This window comes from Sciurus carolinensis, chromosome 1, assembly GCF_902686445.1.
Source record: "Sciurus carolinensis chromosome 1, mSciCar1.2, whole genome shotgun sequence".
Lineage (NCBI taxonomy): Eukaryota > Metazoa > Chordata > Mammalia > Rodentia > Sciuridae > Sciurus > Sciurus carolinensis.
In genome coordinates, this window is record NC_062213.1 from 172678291 (window position 1) to 172694784 (window position 16494).

General features: G+C 52.9%; 1 protein-coding gene across 2 annotated transcripts in view; it reads left to right on the forward strand.

The window, feature by feature from the left end:
- The window catches only part of Trabd2b (TraB domain containing 2B), a 228117-nt gene extending 213175 nt beyond the window's left edge, over positions 1 to 14942 (forward strand). For both annotated transcript variants that reach the window (XM_047526277.1, XM_047526267.1), the window contains 2 exons: positions 1127 to 1396; positions 9580 to 14942. In XM_047526277.1, coding sequence (XP_047382233.1) covers positions 1127 to 1396; positions 9580 to 9784 — 475 coding nt within the window. In that variant the 3' untranslated portion in view covers positions 9785 to 14942. The remainder of the gene's footprint in view (positions 1 to 1126; positions 1397 to 9579) is intronic.
- The last annotated feature ends 1552 nt before the right edge of the window (positions 14943 to 16494 follow it).

Genomic DNA, 16494 nt, shown 5'->3' on the forward strand with positions numbered 1-16494 from the left:
CTTCCTGGATCTATCTTTTTGTCTGACTGTTTTGAATTATCTCCCCAACAGCTGCGACATCTCCCAGCAGCCTGGACCCTGGGAATCTGGGGTTGCCATGGGGGCTGGGAGAGGATAGACTGAGCTGATGGCCTTTCTTCCTTCAGAGCAAGAGATGCCCCTCACCCATCATGCAGGGAGAGTGGAGTGGGGGGCCAGGCTGCAAGACTGTAAGCGGCCTTGGGTACCATCTTCCCTTGCAAACTGCCTGCTCAGAAACAATTCCTGAAAACACTCCCAACCTTCTCCCAGGGTCCGCTGTTCCCCAAAAGGAATTCCACTGAGGCTACCAAATGGAGAGAATAAGCGGGGAGAGCAGAGGATGTTCCCAGGCTGAGGCCTATGTGTGTACCCCTGTACAGAACACCTATTCCACAGACTTGTCTACACAACACTTCAGTGCCTGCCCAACAGGCAGGTCCTTTTGCTTGCTGACCAACATCAGAGACAGGTTTGTTCAGTGCCAGGCCCTGTTCTAAGTACTGTGCCTGTGTTCACCTACATCATCCTCCTGTCCTGCGAGGTACAGGCTGTCACAGTACCATTTTATGGAAGCACAATGAAGATAGATAACTCGCCTCAGCCAGATCTGAGGCTGAGCGAGACCTTGACCCAGACCAGACCTGCCCACAGACCTGTCTGGGCCTGCTCCTTTACTGCCTCCTACTCTGGGTTCACATGGCGCCCTTTGGTCCCTGACCAACACCCTCTACTCCCATGCCTTTTTATCTGTCTCTGCTTTATTTTCTCCTCAGTAACTGTGGCCATCTGATGTCCCATATGTTTGACTCTGTCTTTTGCTCTGAATTATGAGTTCTAAAAGGACAGAGCTGGTATCCATTTTGGTCACTGCAGATATTCAATTCCTAGAAAAGTGACTGTTGCAGAGTAGGAGTTCAATACATATTTATTGACTAAATAGGTAAAAGAAGGAACCAGCGCTCCATCTTCCACACCAGACCGTGGGATTCTGGAATCCTCTCACAGGGCCGGGCAGGGTGCCCTTGCATTTTTTCCTCCCCAGTGACTTTCCCACCGAATTGCGTCACATCCGCGTGACATGCTCCTGTGCTGTTCCCCTTTCCAGCCCTGCTGCTGGGAGCCCAGAGCCCCCTCCTGAGGGGACCTCAGCCAGCCCTGCCCCAGCAACCCCAGCTGCCGCTGTCCCCGCAGCACCCTCAGCGACCCCCACCACCCCACCTGAGGAGGACGACCCAGCCCTGTCCCCGCACCTCCTGCTCCCTGACAGCCTCAGTCAGCTGGAGGAGTTTGGAAGGCAAAAGAAGTGGCACAAGAGGCAGAACAGACACCAGCGACCACGGCAATTCAATGACCTCTGGGTCCGCATCGAGGACAGGTGAGCTGGAGAGCAGGGGTTTCCCAGAAGCTGGCTATGGACACCCCCCCTATCCCCAAGGCAGGGCATAGTGCCACCAGGCAAGCCCTGCTCGGGGCAAGTGGGGCAGGGGATATCGGAGCGGAAACTTCTGGGCTGACTCTTCCCCCTCACCAAGGATTCCTCCAGGGTTTGTAGAGCGCATCCACATCTGATTTTGCAGTTTTAGTCTCAAAACAAGAGCAAGGACGAGTCTCTGCACTTTTATAAGTGAAACTCAGGTGCAGGAGAGTCTGCTTTACTCTTGGCCTCCCTGGGTCACCCCTGGTATGCCAAGTGGTTTCCACTTGTCCCGCGGACAGGAGGCACATCTAGTAACAAACAGAACATGTTTGCTAGGCCAAAAGGTGTGAGCTCCCTGGGCCTGGAAAGCCCAAGTGGTGACATCCTGGCAGGGAGGCTGCAGAGGGGTCTCCACTTTGAGAGAGACAAGTCAATGACTGAGGTCCTAATGCTGGGGGCACCATCTCAGAAGCAGTCCTAGTGAAACTTGTGTAAATGGTCAGGTACAGCTCATCCTAACATACTGAGATCCCTCCATCCTCTTTCTCTATGTTCCTCCTGCCACCAGCACCACCCCCTCTCAGCCTGTCTGTCACTAGAACTTGTGCTGTCACCAAGACGCTCTCTGCCATCCTCTACCTGCAATTTCTATGGAGCAGTCTCTCTACATTTCTGGTTAGCAGAAATCTCCATGAACAGAGAATAGTTTCACTAGAATACCAGGGAAGTCCCAGGGAAGGACTGTCAGTACGCCCTGGACCTCATGCCCCCAGCAGTGGGCCCTTGGAATCCAAAGTCCAGTCTGTACCCTAAAGATATCATCCAGAATTTTCCTCAGCAACCTGGACAAAATCACCTTGGGTACTTGTTAAATAAACAAATCCCCAGGCCCACCACAGACATAATGAATCAGGATCTTCCAGGCAGGGCCTGGGAAGCCCTTGTGAATGTGCACCTGGAGATTCTTCCCAGTGACTTTGGGAAACACTGGCTCAACTCTGCATTTATGGAGGATAAACCAATGGGGAGGACCTATCCAGGGCCACCCAGGAAATCAGGGGCTGCCTCCTATGATTGCCACTGTATGGTTCTCTTGTAGCCAGATCCCTGAGCCTTTGACAGAAAGTTGACATTTCAGCCCCCTGCCATAAAGCAGAGGGTACGCACTATCTTTAAAAAAAAAAAAAAAAAAAAAAAACTTGTAACAAAAATGAATTGAGTTTTCCAGCCTTTGGGCATGGGTTTCAAAGTGCCTGGCTTGGGTTTCTGGAAAATGTACTTCCGCAGAGCTCTCACTAGCCCTACCTGTCTGAGGTAGAGGCATTGCTGTAGCTGTATTTGTTGCAACACATTTGGGTCAGGTGCCCAACATGGGCCACCCCCGTCTAATCAGGAGCCAGGGCAGAGAGCTGCAGGGAGCTCCTTTCTTCAGCAGTGGGTAGGGCTTTGTAGGCTGCCAACAAGGCTGGGGCAAGAGGAGCTGGCAGCCATTAAGGGTTCCAATTAGGCTGAGCATTCATGTCCACAATCCAGGGTGACCAGGAGCCCCACCAGCAGTGGGTCCAACCCATGAGGTGACAGAGGGCTGGGCTGTCAGCTCCAGCAATGGACTCCCAGCCCCTAACTATGTCTGAAAGGTAAATGTGGGTAAATGATTCCAAACAGTTTCCTTTTCACAACATGTCGATCTGAAACACAGAGCCTGGTTTCAGAAGAAAATAGCTTTTCTTTGGCAAGAGAGAGCCCATTCTCTATCCCAACAGGTAAATTGTGTTTGGCTAACTTTCCTCCATCTGGTCGGGTTGGAGAAGGAAGTTTCCACCAAAGAGCAGCCTGTTTGTTAAGTTTCTCACTGCTTCTTGGGGAAAGTGAGCCCTGAGCTCCCCAAAAGGCCCAGGTGTAGGGCGCAGGCTCCACAGCTCCCTGGGGTCTTGATCTCCCTCCTAGGATCCCCAGGTTTCCAAGAAGAAGCAGAGGAGAGCTCTCTGGAAATGACCTGAAACCCAACTGTAGCCCTTTTAACAAATCATTTTCTTTGGAGTTTATTTATTGTGTTCTCATTTTCTTCCCCTAAATCCTCTCTGTCAACTCTCCCTGCCCATCTTTCTCCTAGGATCCTGCCCAGGGTCCTAATGGGAATGGGTCCCTTGGCTCCAAGTCTTGCCCGTATGCATTGTCCTTGATCAGCTGCAGATCCTGCAGGATTCCCCCACTGCCAGGAAAACTTGCCCAGATATAGGACTCTCACCTTTCCTGCCTTCCCTGCTGCCTGTCCTCCCCTGGGTACTGCCAGTCCAACCTCGGTGGGCTGCAGGCAGGCCCCAGGGGGCCATGCCCCAGCCCCTCCACCCTGCTGTGCTTGTCTCTCTCTCTGCTCTGGGTGAGGTGCAAGTGGCCTTTGTTGAGTTCCCACTCTGTGCCAGGTGCTGACAGCCCTCATGGCCTAGTTCTGCCAAGACTCACAGAAGGTAGGCCTATTTCACAAGCAAGGAAACAGAGGTGGCCAGATCAGGGAACTTGCCGAAGAGCATACAGAGAGTCATGGAGAGGCAGAACCTGAATCTGGGTCTGTCCAACACTGAGGATCACATTCACCACCCACTGTCATGGGAGTGTCCTTCCCACCCTGGCCTGGCTGAGTTCTCCCTTCTTCCTCCAGAACCCTGGTGGCAGCTCTGATCCTGGTTCCATTGCCCACACTGAAGTTCCTAACTTGTATTTCTAGGCCAGAGGGCACTGGGGACCAGATCTGAGTTGGATGGCTCTGGGTCACCTGAGGCCTTGCTTGGTGTTTGTTGACCTTACTCATGAACATGAGGAGGGGGAGTGAGCCAGGGGTGTGGGCTGTAAGTGCCTGGCCGGAACGCCACCTGGAGCAGGCTAGCCTCCCCTGCCCCTCATTACCCAAGATATAAACACAGTAGAGGAAGTTTAGAGAAGCAGCAGCCCGTGGCAGAATGATTTATGGATATCCGTAGAAAGGACCAAGCGCGTGTCCGCACATGGCTGCATGGCAACAGAACTTTCTCCAGGATCCTCCACCTCTTGTGGGCCAGAGGTGGGCAGCAGGGTGGGGTGTGACCATGGCAAGCCAAGGCAGAGGCCATTCCCATGCCACATGAGGCCTGTGGAAACCCTTCCACATCTCCTGTGCATTTAGGACCTTGACTGGTTTTTGGAGGTTATGCCAGCTCTCTTCTCCAAACCTGCAAGTCTCCAAGCCACAGACATGCATGCTTACCTGTGTGCATATGTCAGGGGTGGGGGATTGCGTGAATGAGGGACCAGAGTGGCTGACCCACTCTGTAGGGAAGAGAATGCCTTCTGAGTACTGCGCATGGCCAAAGCAAGACTGCCCAAAGGGAGCATCAGCATGTGGTAGATGCAGAGCCTTGGCGAGTGCCATCAAGCAGGTGCAGAGGGTGCGGTACACACATGTGCCAGGTCATTGCCCTCAGGGCCTGTTTCCCCTGAAGTTTGACCAGATAGACAAAGCCCTGCAAGAGAGGAGGAAACACAGTCCCTCCCCGAAGAGGGCTCTGCACACCTCCTGTTGGCCTGACCCTCCTGTCCAAGTTCTTGGCTCCAATTTCTGCTAACACAACCGGGTCTTTTTCTGGGATGGTCCAAGTCTCCATGTGAGCCCAAGACCCTATGCAGTTTAAAGATGGAAGAAGTTCGCATGAGAAATGAGAACAGAATCACCACATGAAAAAAGTGTAAATTCATCCCCTCCCTGTATTTGCTCCGGGGCTTAGAGATCAGGTGAGATCACAACCGCTCATAAGCACAAAGCTGAGGGCAGACCAGCGGCAACCAGCAGTAACACCGTGCCAGCTGCCTCTGACCTTGATCCTTTGAATTACAGAGTCTCTGGTCTGGGATACCCCACTCTATCTCCCCAGTTGCCTGAAATGCTCTAAGTGTGTGTTAGACTAAAAGCCTTAATTAAATGAGCAATTGGGAGAGTGCTGTGAACTCTCCCCAGTCTCTCAGGGACATTTTAGGCACAGACTGGTTGCCCAGGTTTGTGGTTAGTGCTGCTGGGGGACAGGGACAGATGGCTCCCCAGTATGGTATCACTGAAAGAGCTCTTGAGTCTCAGCTCCTGGGTAAACTTCATTTCTCTGAGCCCCGGTTTTTCAACTCCGGGATGGACAGGCACTTCCAGCTCTGGTCTGCTATGAAGCTGGTGAAAATACACCAGTCTGCCCATAGTCCACAAGGCTAAGGGAAGAGCGAAGGTTTCCTGCATAAGAGGCTGTGCAGAAAAGGTGTGAGGCTGGCAGGGCCCAGATGCCAGGAAGTACAGTTGCAGGCGCACTGGGCACATTGGGTTTTTGCCTGTCTGCCTGCTTGGGCTGAGAGGCAGAAGCCCAGATGAGAATCACAATGGGGTCTTCTCCTCCAGGTGGCAGGGCCCCCATCACCCCAGGCCTGCATGTCCCCAAGCTGGTTTTCCTGCATCGTCTTGAAGTTCTCAAGGCACCAGCTCCTTGTATTGGCAAGGAAGTCAAGGCAAGAGCTGCTCAGCACCTAACCCCAGGTGGCTCTCAGAGACCTCTGGTGCTGAAGTGCACCTCTGCTCCAGGGGGCCCTTTGGAGGGGACTCAGCTGACACTGTCTCAGGCACTGACTTTGCTTTCCTGTGATTCCCACCTTGGGCTTTTGCCTAAGGTCATAACTTCTGGGTTTGATCACTGGAAAACATCTTAAAGACCCTGGGTTTCTGCTTCTTCATTGTATAGACAGGAAAACTGAGCCTGGAGGGCAGCGCTTGCCCCAAGTCACACAGTGAGCCAGGATTGTAGCTGAGGCCAGTTCAGGACTTCTGCTTTCCACCCAGGCAGAGGGATACTTTCCCATCCAGGGGCCCTGTCCACTCAGAGCAGACTTGCCCTTGGTGCCAGGCATCTGTGGTGCCTGGGAACACTAGGAGTGTTTGGTTTGGCCTCATGGCTGCTTTGCCATGAGACAGTTTTCCCCAGCATGAGGAAGGGAGCGGGGTGGGGTCTGGACTGGGAGACTGAGTTTTGCGAGCACAGTGGGCCGGGGAGGTGAGGTAGGGGCATTTGGAGGGGTTCGTCCCCCTCCCGAGTCCCACCTCATTTCCCTGGGACTCCTTCCAAGCAATAAAAACCCCACTCAGGCTCCAAGGGGGAGTTTTCATCTTTGGTTCTCAAAGTGTGAAAGAAAATGCCTTTGGGCGCCTTGTGAGACTAGTTCTCATAACTCCTACTTGGTTTTGCCTTCCGTCGTGGGGCCGGCCTGGGCCCCGGCTGCAACTGCCTCACAGGGCACACCAGCCTGCTACCCGAAGCCAGCCCTCGGAGCCGCCCCGCTGCTCAGGCTGGAACCAAGGGGCAGCTGCTAGGAAGGAATTTTTATGGACTCTTTGTGTTGTGTGTGTTTTTTTATTTTAGTTTTTCTTTTCATTAGAAAAGAAAGGGAGGTTAGGGGCTGAGGTAATAGCCCTGCCAGGCACAGGCACTAATCCCCTGCAGGAGCTGAGGCCTCATAGGGCCTCAGTCAACCCTGGCAGCCTCCATCCAGGGCTGTGCGAGGTCTCAACAAGAAGATAGCACTTCACCCTGCCTGTGCATCGTGTGCTTGCTCACAGCTCAGGCAGGGACAGCACCTTGGCAGCTTGGGCTGGAGGGGACAGAAGACCCCTGCACATCCTGTCTCTTGCAAGAAGGTTCATCTCCTTCAAGCTCAGTTTCCTCATCTTGGAAGTGGGAATAAAAAGAACATGACGCGGGTGTAGCACCGAGCACACTGTGCCAGCACATAGTGTGAGGTGGTAGAGATACAGGCACAAATAATTTAATGCTGCATTAAATTAGCCCCCATCATCTCATGCGTCCTGACTCCCAGGCATTATTCTAAGACACATCAAAACCCATTCAATCCTCAAATAATACATATCTACCACGTGTCGAGGTCAATGAGAGATGTGCAAGGTTTTGTGGGAGTCTTAACTGCCAGATGGCATTGAGGGCAGATCAAAGAAGTCCTCCAGGGAAGAGGCAGGCCTTTGAAGGTGAATGGGACAGTGACAGTAAGACAGAGTGTGACTGAAGAGGGGGTGTGTAGGGGAACTGTGAAAGGTGCCGTCAGCCGGATGGGGCCAGATCTCTGGCCGTGTGAAAGCCAGAACCCACAGGAGGCAAAGCACACTGGATTCTGTGAGTTAAAAGGAGCATTAGAAGCCACTGGCCCACCCCAATCGCACATGCACACTTTCCAGGAACACTGTGCTTGTGTCCTCTGGGACAAGAGTTTGCTCCCTGCTCTCGTGATAGCTCCTCTGGGACTTTCCAAAGCCAACGGTTATGATACATCACATCTGTAGATTCCAGGTTGGAAAGGAACCTTGAACAAGATGCATCATCAGGGCAGTCTGGAGAGGGAGAGGCAGGGTGGGTGAGGACCCCTTCCTGTCCTGAGATCTGGAAGACCCGGACATGGTGCCCAGAAGCCATTTGGATGTCCACTCCCAAGCTGAACCTACATGGAGGCAGGGGAGTGCTTGGTGACTCCTAGGGTCCCTGTGGACCCACCCAGATAGAGGCTGAGTCTAGCTGTGTGAGAGGTTTTCAGACAGGATGGGGTATGGACCAGGCTCTGCTGGGAATGATTCCAGGGCTTCCCATGGTGATTATGGCCAGCGGTTAGTACTTCAAGGCCCAGCCTCCCAAAAATGTAGACCAGGGGTACCCCCAGATGACCTGGGGAGTCAGCAGCCTGTCGGGGATGGAGGCAGACATCAGGAAGAAGCCGTGGCCCCATGGAAGAGGTTACCCATGCTGCAGAGCCTGTGGAAACCGCCCTGCCTCACCTCCACCAACCTGTCCCACGGTCTGCCCAGTGAGGGACAAGCCTCCTCGCTGGCCCCCTGCTAGTAACCACCTAAGTACATGGGATGACGCTCCTGCCTCCTCGTGTCATCCTGAGTATTAAAGGTTAAGAATGGCCAGTGCTTTGCACAGCAGGGCCCTGTGAGTACCTGCCTCGGCTACTAGGAGCGCCTTCCCATGGGCAAACCTTCCTGGCTGCGGTATCCCCACTTCCTCAAGGCCTCCCTGGCCCTGCGTTGGATCGGAGCCCCTCTGTGTTCCCACCACAGGCCCTGCCTTGCCTTCCCCTCTGAGCGTGGGGTTCATAGGCTCCTTTGTCTTCATCTTCATTCGATTCCCCACAAGTAGGCTTGCTCATTGCTTGGGGCCCTTTCTTCATCCCAGCACGGCTGCTCCTCTTCTCCACAGACCTATCAGACTTCTCCCCTGTGGCCTCTCTTTGTCATGCCTCTGTCATTGCCCCCTCTCCTCCCATCCCTGCCTTGCCCTCTGTCTTTCATGCATTTCCCATCTGTCTCTTCCCTGGCCCCGCCCTCCCCTCCAGCTTCCCAAGGCCCCAGGGGCTAGACTCAGCCTGCCAAGTCCCTCCAGCCTGTCTCCTCTCCTATCTGTCCCTCTTTCCCTCCCCCTCTGTCACATAGGCTTTCTTCAGGCAAGAATCATACTGGTTACTTCTGGAAGTGGACTCTGTTTTCATAAGTTCAGGAAGGACGGCACCTTTCACTAACACTCCCTGTGCTGTGCAGAGACAGCTGCCCCGCTCTCCCTTGTGACCTGGCCATCAGGTAGCCTCTCTGAGCCCCAGTTTCCTCCTCGGCTGAAAGGGAGTGATGAGACCCATTTTGAAGGTTTGTTGTGAGAACCAGAAACATTGTTTTTAAAGTGCCAGACTAAGGGATGCTCGATACATGGAGGCCGGATGATGAGCACAATGACAGCATACTTTGTTTTCTGTCTCTTTCAGCAGCAGGGGGCAGGGGTGCCTGTGGCCTGGTATGGTGGCTGAGTCCTCCAGGCACCCCAGAGCCATCTCCTCCCTAACACTGTAACTCTTTCTGCCTGGGACCCAGTCCTGTGATGGGTGATAGGTGGGCGTGGCCCAGCCTGAAACCTGGCAGGAGGGTGAGTGTGACCTCCAGAGCTCACCTGGGCTGCTCATCTGCCCTGTCCAAGCCCCTGTCACCTTCCCCCTCTCATGAGAAAACGCATCTGATAGAGCCCAGCCAGAGCGCCAGGGTGGGGCTCTGATGGCCGCTCTGCCGTCTGTTTCCTCCCTTCCAGCACCACCGCCTCGCCACCCCTGCTGCCCCTCCAGCCCACCCCCAGCTCTGGGACTGCCAAGACCCCCTTCCAGCTCTCGGACCAGCCCCAACAACAGGACCCAGCAGGGCCCACCAGCAGCTCAGCGCCCACCCTGGGCCTCCTCCCCACCCTCGCCGCCACCTTTGTTGCCCACTTCCTGCTGCTCAACCTTGGGCCCTCCTGACTTCCGCCACCCCGTGCAGAAGCCAGAGAAACAGCACGAGGGTCTGCGACCCCACCCCACCACTCTGGGGCAGTCCAGTCGGGACCCGTTAGAACACTAGAGCTTTATTTTACCAGAGTTACATCTTCTTTTTTGTAGAAGGTCTTAATTTCCCATAGTGCTATGGGGCTCTTTTGTAAAATATGTGTCCATATTAAAAGAGAAAAATGTATTTATTCTACCGATAAAACTATTTTTATGTGGCCTATGTTATAACTCCTGAATTAGCCCCAATATCAACCCGGGGGTGGGCATGGATCCCCAGTTGTGGAGACATCTGTGACCTCATGTGGACCGTGGCTTTCAACTGGCTTGCTCCTGGATGGTCAAAGCCTCCTGGCTCTAGCTTGGCTTCTCCCACTGCGGGAGCTCTGAGGGTGGGGCAAGCAAACAGACTTAGCTTTTGTGAAGCTGGATTTGGGAGCCGGAGTGTGAACGCTGGCCATCCTTCCCTCCCCTGGATGCATCCCGGGCCCTGGAAGACACATTGAGAAAAAGAAAGAATGCTGCTATTTTAAAACCCCTGAGCGTCTGTGAACTGGCCCTCCAGACCTCTCGGTGAGTATTTCAACCAAAGTGCAGGGGTGGGAGAGAGGAGTCCCCAGTGCCATGGAGCAGATGTTACAAGGAGATCCAAAGAGAGCGAGTTGGGGCTGCCCAAGGTCACGATGCAAATGGGAGAGCAAAACACCAGTCTCCAGGCCTCCGTCTGGTGTCATGGGTCCAGTTTGGGTTAAAGAAGGGCTGTTGAAGACACGGCTAAGTGAAGTGAACGGGGCTAAAAGACAGAAATGGGTCTAGAAGGCGATTTCAGGGACAGGGCTCCAGAAGTCACCTGTTACGATGACAATGGTAATGAGAGCTGCCATTTGTCCAAATCCGACAGCATGATGGGCACTTGGCACACTCACTTCATCACAGATCCTCATGCCAATGTCAAGATATAATGACCTCCGTTTAACAGATGAGGAAACTGAGCCCCCCAAAGAGGTGAAGGAACTTGTGCAAGGTCACCCAACTCTAGATCAGTGTGACACAAAAGTGATCTCCACCTTGTGGTCCATGTTCTCTCTGCCCAGAGAAATTCCAAAGGAGGCAGATCTCACCCACACTGGGACCTGCACAAGCTTCAAGCTTCCCATGCCGGCCAAGTGACCATTTTTGACCAGTTATTCCTATTGGTCCCTATGACCTAAGAGCTCTGGCAACAGCATGTGCTATGTGTCCTATGCCCCAACTTATCAAATCTTGGAGCCAAGGAGAGACTTTCCTGCCAAATCAGAGACTGGGAGTGTGGTATAACCAGGAGGGACCCTAGAAGGCAGAGCAGCCAGTGGGGACAGGTGGGCAGCTGAGACTAAAAGAGACTTAGCTAATTCTTCTCTCTCCCAAGATAGTGGCTCAGGAGACAGAAGACCCAGGTGGGCTGACTCAGCCCTGACCCCTCAGCTGGGCTGGAGGCTCACTAATCAGAGCCCTAGATCCTGGGGGTGGAGGACAACTCTCACCTGATAGATCATAATAAGAGTAATAGTAAGACCCAGAGAAGGGAGACACTTTCCCAAGGCAGCACAACTGGGCAGGCCTACTGACTCCAGCCCAGTGCTTCCCGGACTTCTCTATACATAGGTTTCCCTGGCAGACTTGAAGGTGTCTGATTGGCCCCAGTGCTATCAGGCCTAGTTTGACATCTATCTTCATTCTGAGGCAGCAAAATTTGGGACTGCTTGTTGGATGACCAGAGGTTCCACTGGCATCCTGGCAGGCAACTGAATTCTTCCTAGCTTGGTCCCAATAAATGAGTTTGAGCCTGAGACCTGGCAGGAGCTAGGATCTCTGCTTCAGGGGATCCATCCCAGCCCCATGGGTACCACACTCTAAACTGAACTTGACCTCAGCCAGGACTGGAGTCAGTTTATGCTTGGCAAAAAATGTGACTTCCTATTTCTGAGCAGGAAAGGGCTTAGCTGACTTATAAAGCAGGCTCAGAATTGGACATCAAACGGATCGTGCAGAGCGCTATTGGGATGAGATAAGTGTAAAGGAATTAGAAACACACAGGCCAGATTCCCCTCTGTTTGGGGCAGAGTATGGCATGAGATGTATGGAGATTGAGCTTGGGGTTAATTAAAGATGAAGCATTTGAGGAAACAGTCCAGGCACCTGACTGTGCCCAGATCTGTGCCAGGAATAGGGCCAAAAAGGTGAATTAACGCAGCATGTAATTACAGAGCACACGCAGGGCCAGGCTTGCTGCACTTGGAGCTGAATGTAACCTCCCTTCCTGGCCTACAGGAACTCACTGTCAAGATGGGAAGGGCAGCCCTGTCCAGCTTATGCTGTGCTGGCCCCTGACTTCAGGCCCATTCAGCCCTCATCTTCCCAGATCCCTCCACTGGACCATTGGGGAATTTCAAACTCTTCCTCAACCAGTCATGTGTTTAAAGAAAGGTGGATGGGTCAACAGATTAGGTAGACACGTGCCAGGGGACAGCCAGAGCCAAAGTGGGTCAGACATCTGGAGTCAAAGTTCGCTGAGCCCCAGGGCCACCAGCTAGCCAGCATCTGACTTCAGCAACTGAACCTGATGACTATGTCACCTGAGACCTGAGGCTCATAAACAAGAATCTGCATGGCTGGGGCACTTGAATTCCCTCATCCTGTGCCAGAGAGCCACTGTTCCATAAGCAGACACTCAGACCTCCGGAACGTTCTATGCCCCTAGCCTCATAAAATGCCCTGTTCCTTTGAGATCTTTTTGTGTATTTCTTGGGACTTCCATGTTGGCCCTTGAAGAAGGTGGGAAAGATGGAAGGCCTGAGACCCAGCAGACCTCAGGGTAGGCAGCATGCTTGTGGTGGCCTCAGGTCCCCTATTAGGAAAGCTGACAGAATGGCCAGGGAGCTCTCTGGGGCAGGTCACAGGGCCATTTCTTCTGGTCTTTCTCTGGTGGCTGGTCTGAAGCACCAAGAGCCAGGGGAAGGCAGGGAGAACCCCATCATCTGCAGTGGATACGTAAGAATCAGACTGCCAGGGAGTTTTAAGAGCAGCCCAAGGACCCTCCAACCCCGAGGGCTAAAGATCTGGAGTCTATTAAGAGTGGAAGCTTTGCTGCCTGGGAGCACACTTCCCTTTACAATGAAAGACCCAGAGCACATTTCCCTCACACGGAATGCTCTTCTACCACCTGGCCTCATCTTGACATGGGCAAACCTGGGACCTCAGGCCCCTTGTCGTGTCTGCCTAGGCTCCAGTCCAGTGCCACTGTCACAACAGATCCCAAAGTGGATGTAAAAGTCCTTTTACCAAAAGACAAGTTTACTTAAAGCATGATGAAGGATGGGAGTTCCACCCAGGAATTAAATCTTTGGGAGTATCCTTGGTGGCAGAGAACAGAATCAGGACTGGTGATAGTTTCTGAAGTGACTATGAGGTAAGAGCCAGAGTCCTCCACCTGTTGTTCTAGGCCCTCCATGCTATCTGTCCCACTCTGTGCCTATCCAGATGAAATTGCATTTGTCATTTCTAGAATAAACAGAATGTTTCACATGTTCTCCTCCCTAGACCTGGAAACTCCTTCTCTTCCCCCAACAGCTCATCCTGTGAGGATCAATGCAGAGAGCACCTCCTCCAGGAAGCCCCCTCTGGTTGCTTTGTGTTGTCACAGCATCTGTCACAATACCCACCTCCAAGTATTGTGACTCTCACTGCGAATTGGCTCCTCTGTGAGACCGCAAGAAACTAGTAAGCAGGGGTCACGTGAATTTGTCTTTGTATCCTCCTCTGGCACAAAGGTGATGCTCAGTAGATGCAGAGAGAGGGAAAGAGGAAGGGAAGGAAGCAGAGAGAGAGAGGAATGAAGTTAGGAAAGAAGGAGAAAGACAGACTTAGCTCTGCCAGTGGGAGAACCGCCACCAAGTCCAAGCTGGTGGAGGATGGTGCCCTGAGAGGCCAGTTCCTGTCAGAGGAGGTGTCCAGTCTCCACAGAGAGGAAATGTGGTAGGCGAGTCAAAGTCTTGGCGCAGGACTGGTGTAGGTGACATGGAGGGTGCCTCCTGGCTCAGTAAGGCTCAGGTTCTTTGAACAGTGTTAGTTTTACAAAAATTCATCTCTGCAGCCAAAAATATCACTCTGGCTGGCTGTCTAAACCAGCAGGGTTCAGGACTCAGTCCAGCCTCCCCTCACCCCATTCTTCCACAGCCCAGCCAGGCCCCCACGAACTGGCAAGGTTGCCTGCTGCCCTGGGCATGGGAACCTCTGGAAGGTGGGGGAGGGCTGGACTGGAATCCAGGCCCCCAGCCCCAGCCCAGAGCTTCTTCTCTCCCCACCCCCAACCCTGGAAGGGAAGAGAAGGTTCACAAGAACTTATGGGGCCCTACCTGGCCTTTTCCAAGGGACTATCAGCTCTCCACATCCTTTCATCAAAAGCAAGCTGGGTTTTTCCTACCCAGAGGTCTCTGGGTACCCCTTTGCTTTGCTGGTGACCTTGGGCAAGTCCCTGCCCCTCCCTGAGCCTCCATTTCCTCATCTGTCACATGGAGATCTTGCTTCCTGGGACTGGGATGAGGGATACATGAAAGTGAGGTTCAGCCCCTTCAGGCTCAGAGCTTGCCTCCCAGGAACCATGACTCCCACGTGGGGACAGCACATGTGGTGGACAGGAAAGGTGCCAGAGTAGAATGCCTTGCAGACCCCTTCCACCCCAAGTCCTGCTGTAGGGAAAGTGGGTTTTGAACAGGATCCACGTCTAAGGTGACTCCCATGAGCTGCCGGAGACAAACAGCCCTTAGACCCCTTGGGTCCCCAGTGGCTGGGATTAGCAGGAGCCAACTCTTGGCCAAAGGAGGCTGCAGCCCCAAAGAAGGGAAGCCAGAGCCCCTGCCCCTTCCTGAGCCCACAGAGAGTGCAGATGGCCCCCAGTTTGCCTCGCCGTGCCCAGGAGGGCTTCAGCCCTCCATGTGTTTGGAAGATACTTACAATGTTGTTTGACCACCTCTTCCCTCACCGCTGTGAATTGTCATGGAGAGTTCTTTAAGAGTATAATAGAAAACAAAGAAAGATGCTATTAATGTTATTTTGCCAAAAATATTTTTGTAGCATAATATATTAATAAAAGACATTATGAACTCAACGGCTTGGAGTTTCTGTGTGCTGAAGGCTTCCTCCCTCCTCCTGTCAGGCACTTTAGGCGATTGCTTGACTGAAGGGCCTGAGGCATGGTGTGGAAGACTCGAATGGATTCACTTTCCTCCACAGGCTCCAGCAGGAGCTGAGAGGTGGTCTGAGCAGGGCTCTGTGAACTGAGAGGCTCATGTCAAGGAGGCACAGATAATGCTGTTGGCCAAAGGGAGGGGCCCCAGGTGGGACAGGAGCCGCTTGGGTGTGTTAAGCACAGACAGAACCTGCCAGTCGCTGTGGAGCCAGACCCTTCTCCCTCACTCACCAAGACCCGTGACTGTTCCCATCCCATGGCTCCACCCTGGCCCAGGCCTTCATCAGGGCCATTGCCACCTACACCTCTGTCCCCTCCTCTGCACTCTCTCCCCTGCAGCCAAAGTGAGCTCTACAAGTCACAAAAATAGCCTTGTTTCTTCCTGCCTTGGAAATTCTTTGATGTCTCCCTGGTGTTGTTGATAAAGGTCACACAAAGCCCTCTGGAATCTGGCCCCTGACCGTGGCTCCAACATGAAAATCACCTCTCATCAGTTCCTCTCCCAGAATGACTTCCAGTTCTCTCTATGTTCATCCTGCCTCCCCCGCCCCACCTGCCTTGGCATATACTGCGCCCTGCAGGTCCCACATACTCAGTTCCAGTGGTACCCACTCCATGTAGCCTCCCCTACTCCCCGTGTTGAGCGTGACGCTCCTCCAGTGTCCCCACAGCACCCTGTCCTTGCAGATTGTTTGAGATTCTCCGCTTCTGCTTGCCCTTTCTCCTGGATCCCTGGGCCAGGACCATGGCTGAGCAGGTCAGTATTGTCAGCCCCAAACACACTGGTTTATATCTGCCATATACATACTGTACACAGTTGGTACTCATAGAAGGATGATGGAGTTGATGAAGAAGGAAAGAAAGAAGAGGAGGGAAGTTTTCAGATAAGATACACCAAGTCCTTCATATCACATCGCAGCACAGCATACCATGGAGGGTCAACCGGCTTGGGTCTACACAAGGTGACCTAGCTATAAATTCTACCAGGGAGTCCCTAGAACCCTAGTGGGGTGGGGCAGGTCGCTAAAAAGTTTGAAGTGGAATAAGTCTCCCTGTTTCCAATACCCCAAATGACTTCACCAGAGGCGACTCATGGGACATGGTTACTAAGTTCTGCTGGCTCCCACCAAAAGCAACAGGGACTGCATGTGGTGGCCCCATTTCTAGACAAGGGTACTGATAACTGGATTCTAACATTTGTTGAATACTTACTATGTATCAGACAAAGTTCTAAGCATTTAATTGTAGAACAATTAAAATCTCAAAACTGCTATTCCTTATCTACATTTTATAGATGAAATAACTCCATACAGAAAGTTTAAGTAACTTAACTATGATCACACAGCTTCTAAATGCTGGAGCCAGGACAGGAACCCATGTTATCAAGGTCTGAGCAGATTCTTTTCCCTTTTATCCAGCTAATTCGTGCCACTGTGTGTGTGGCTATGGGGTGGACAAG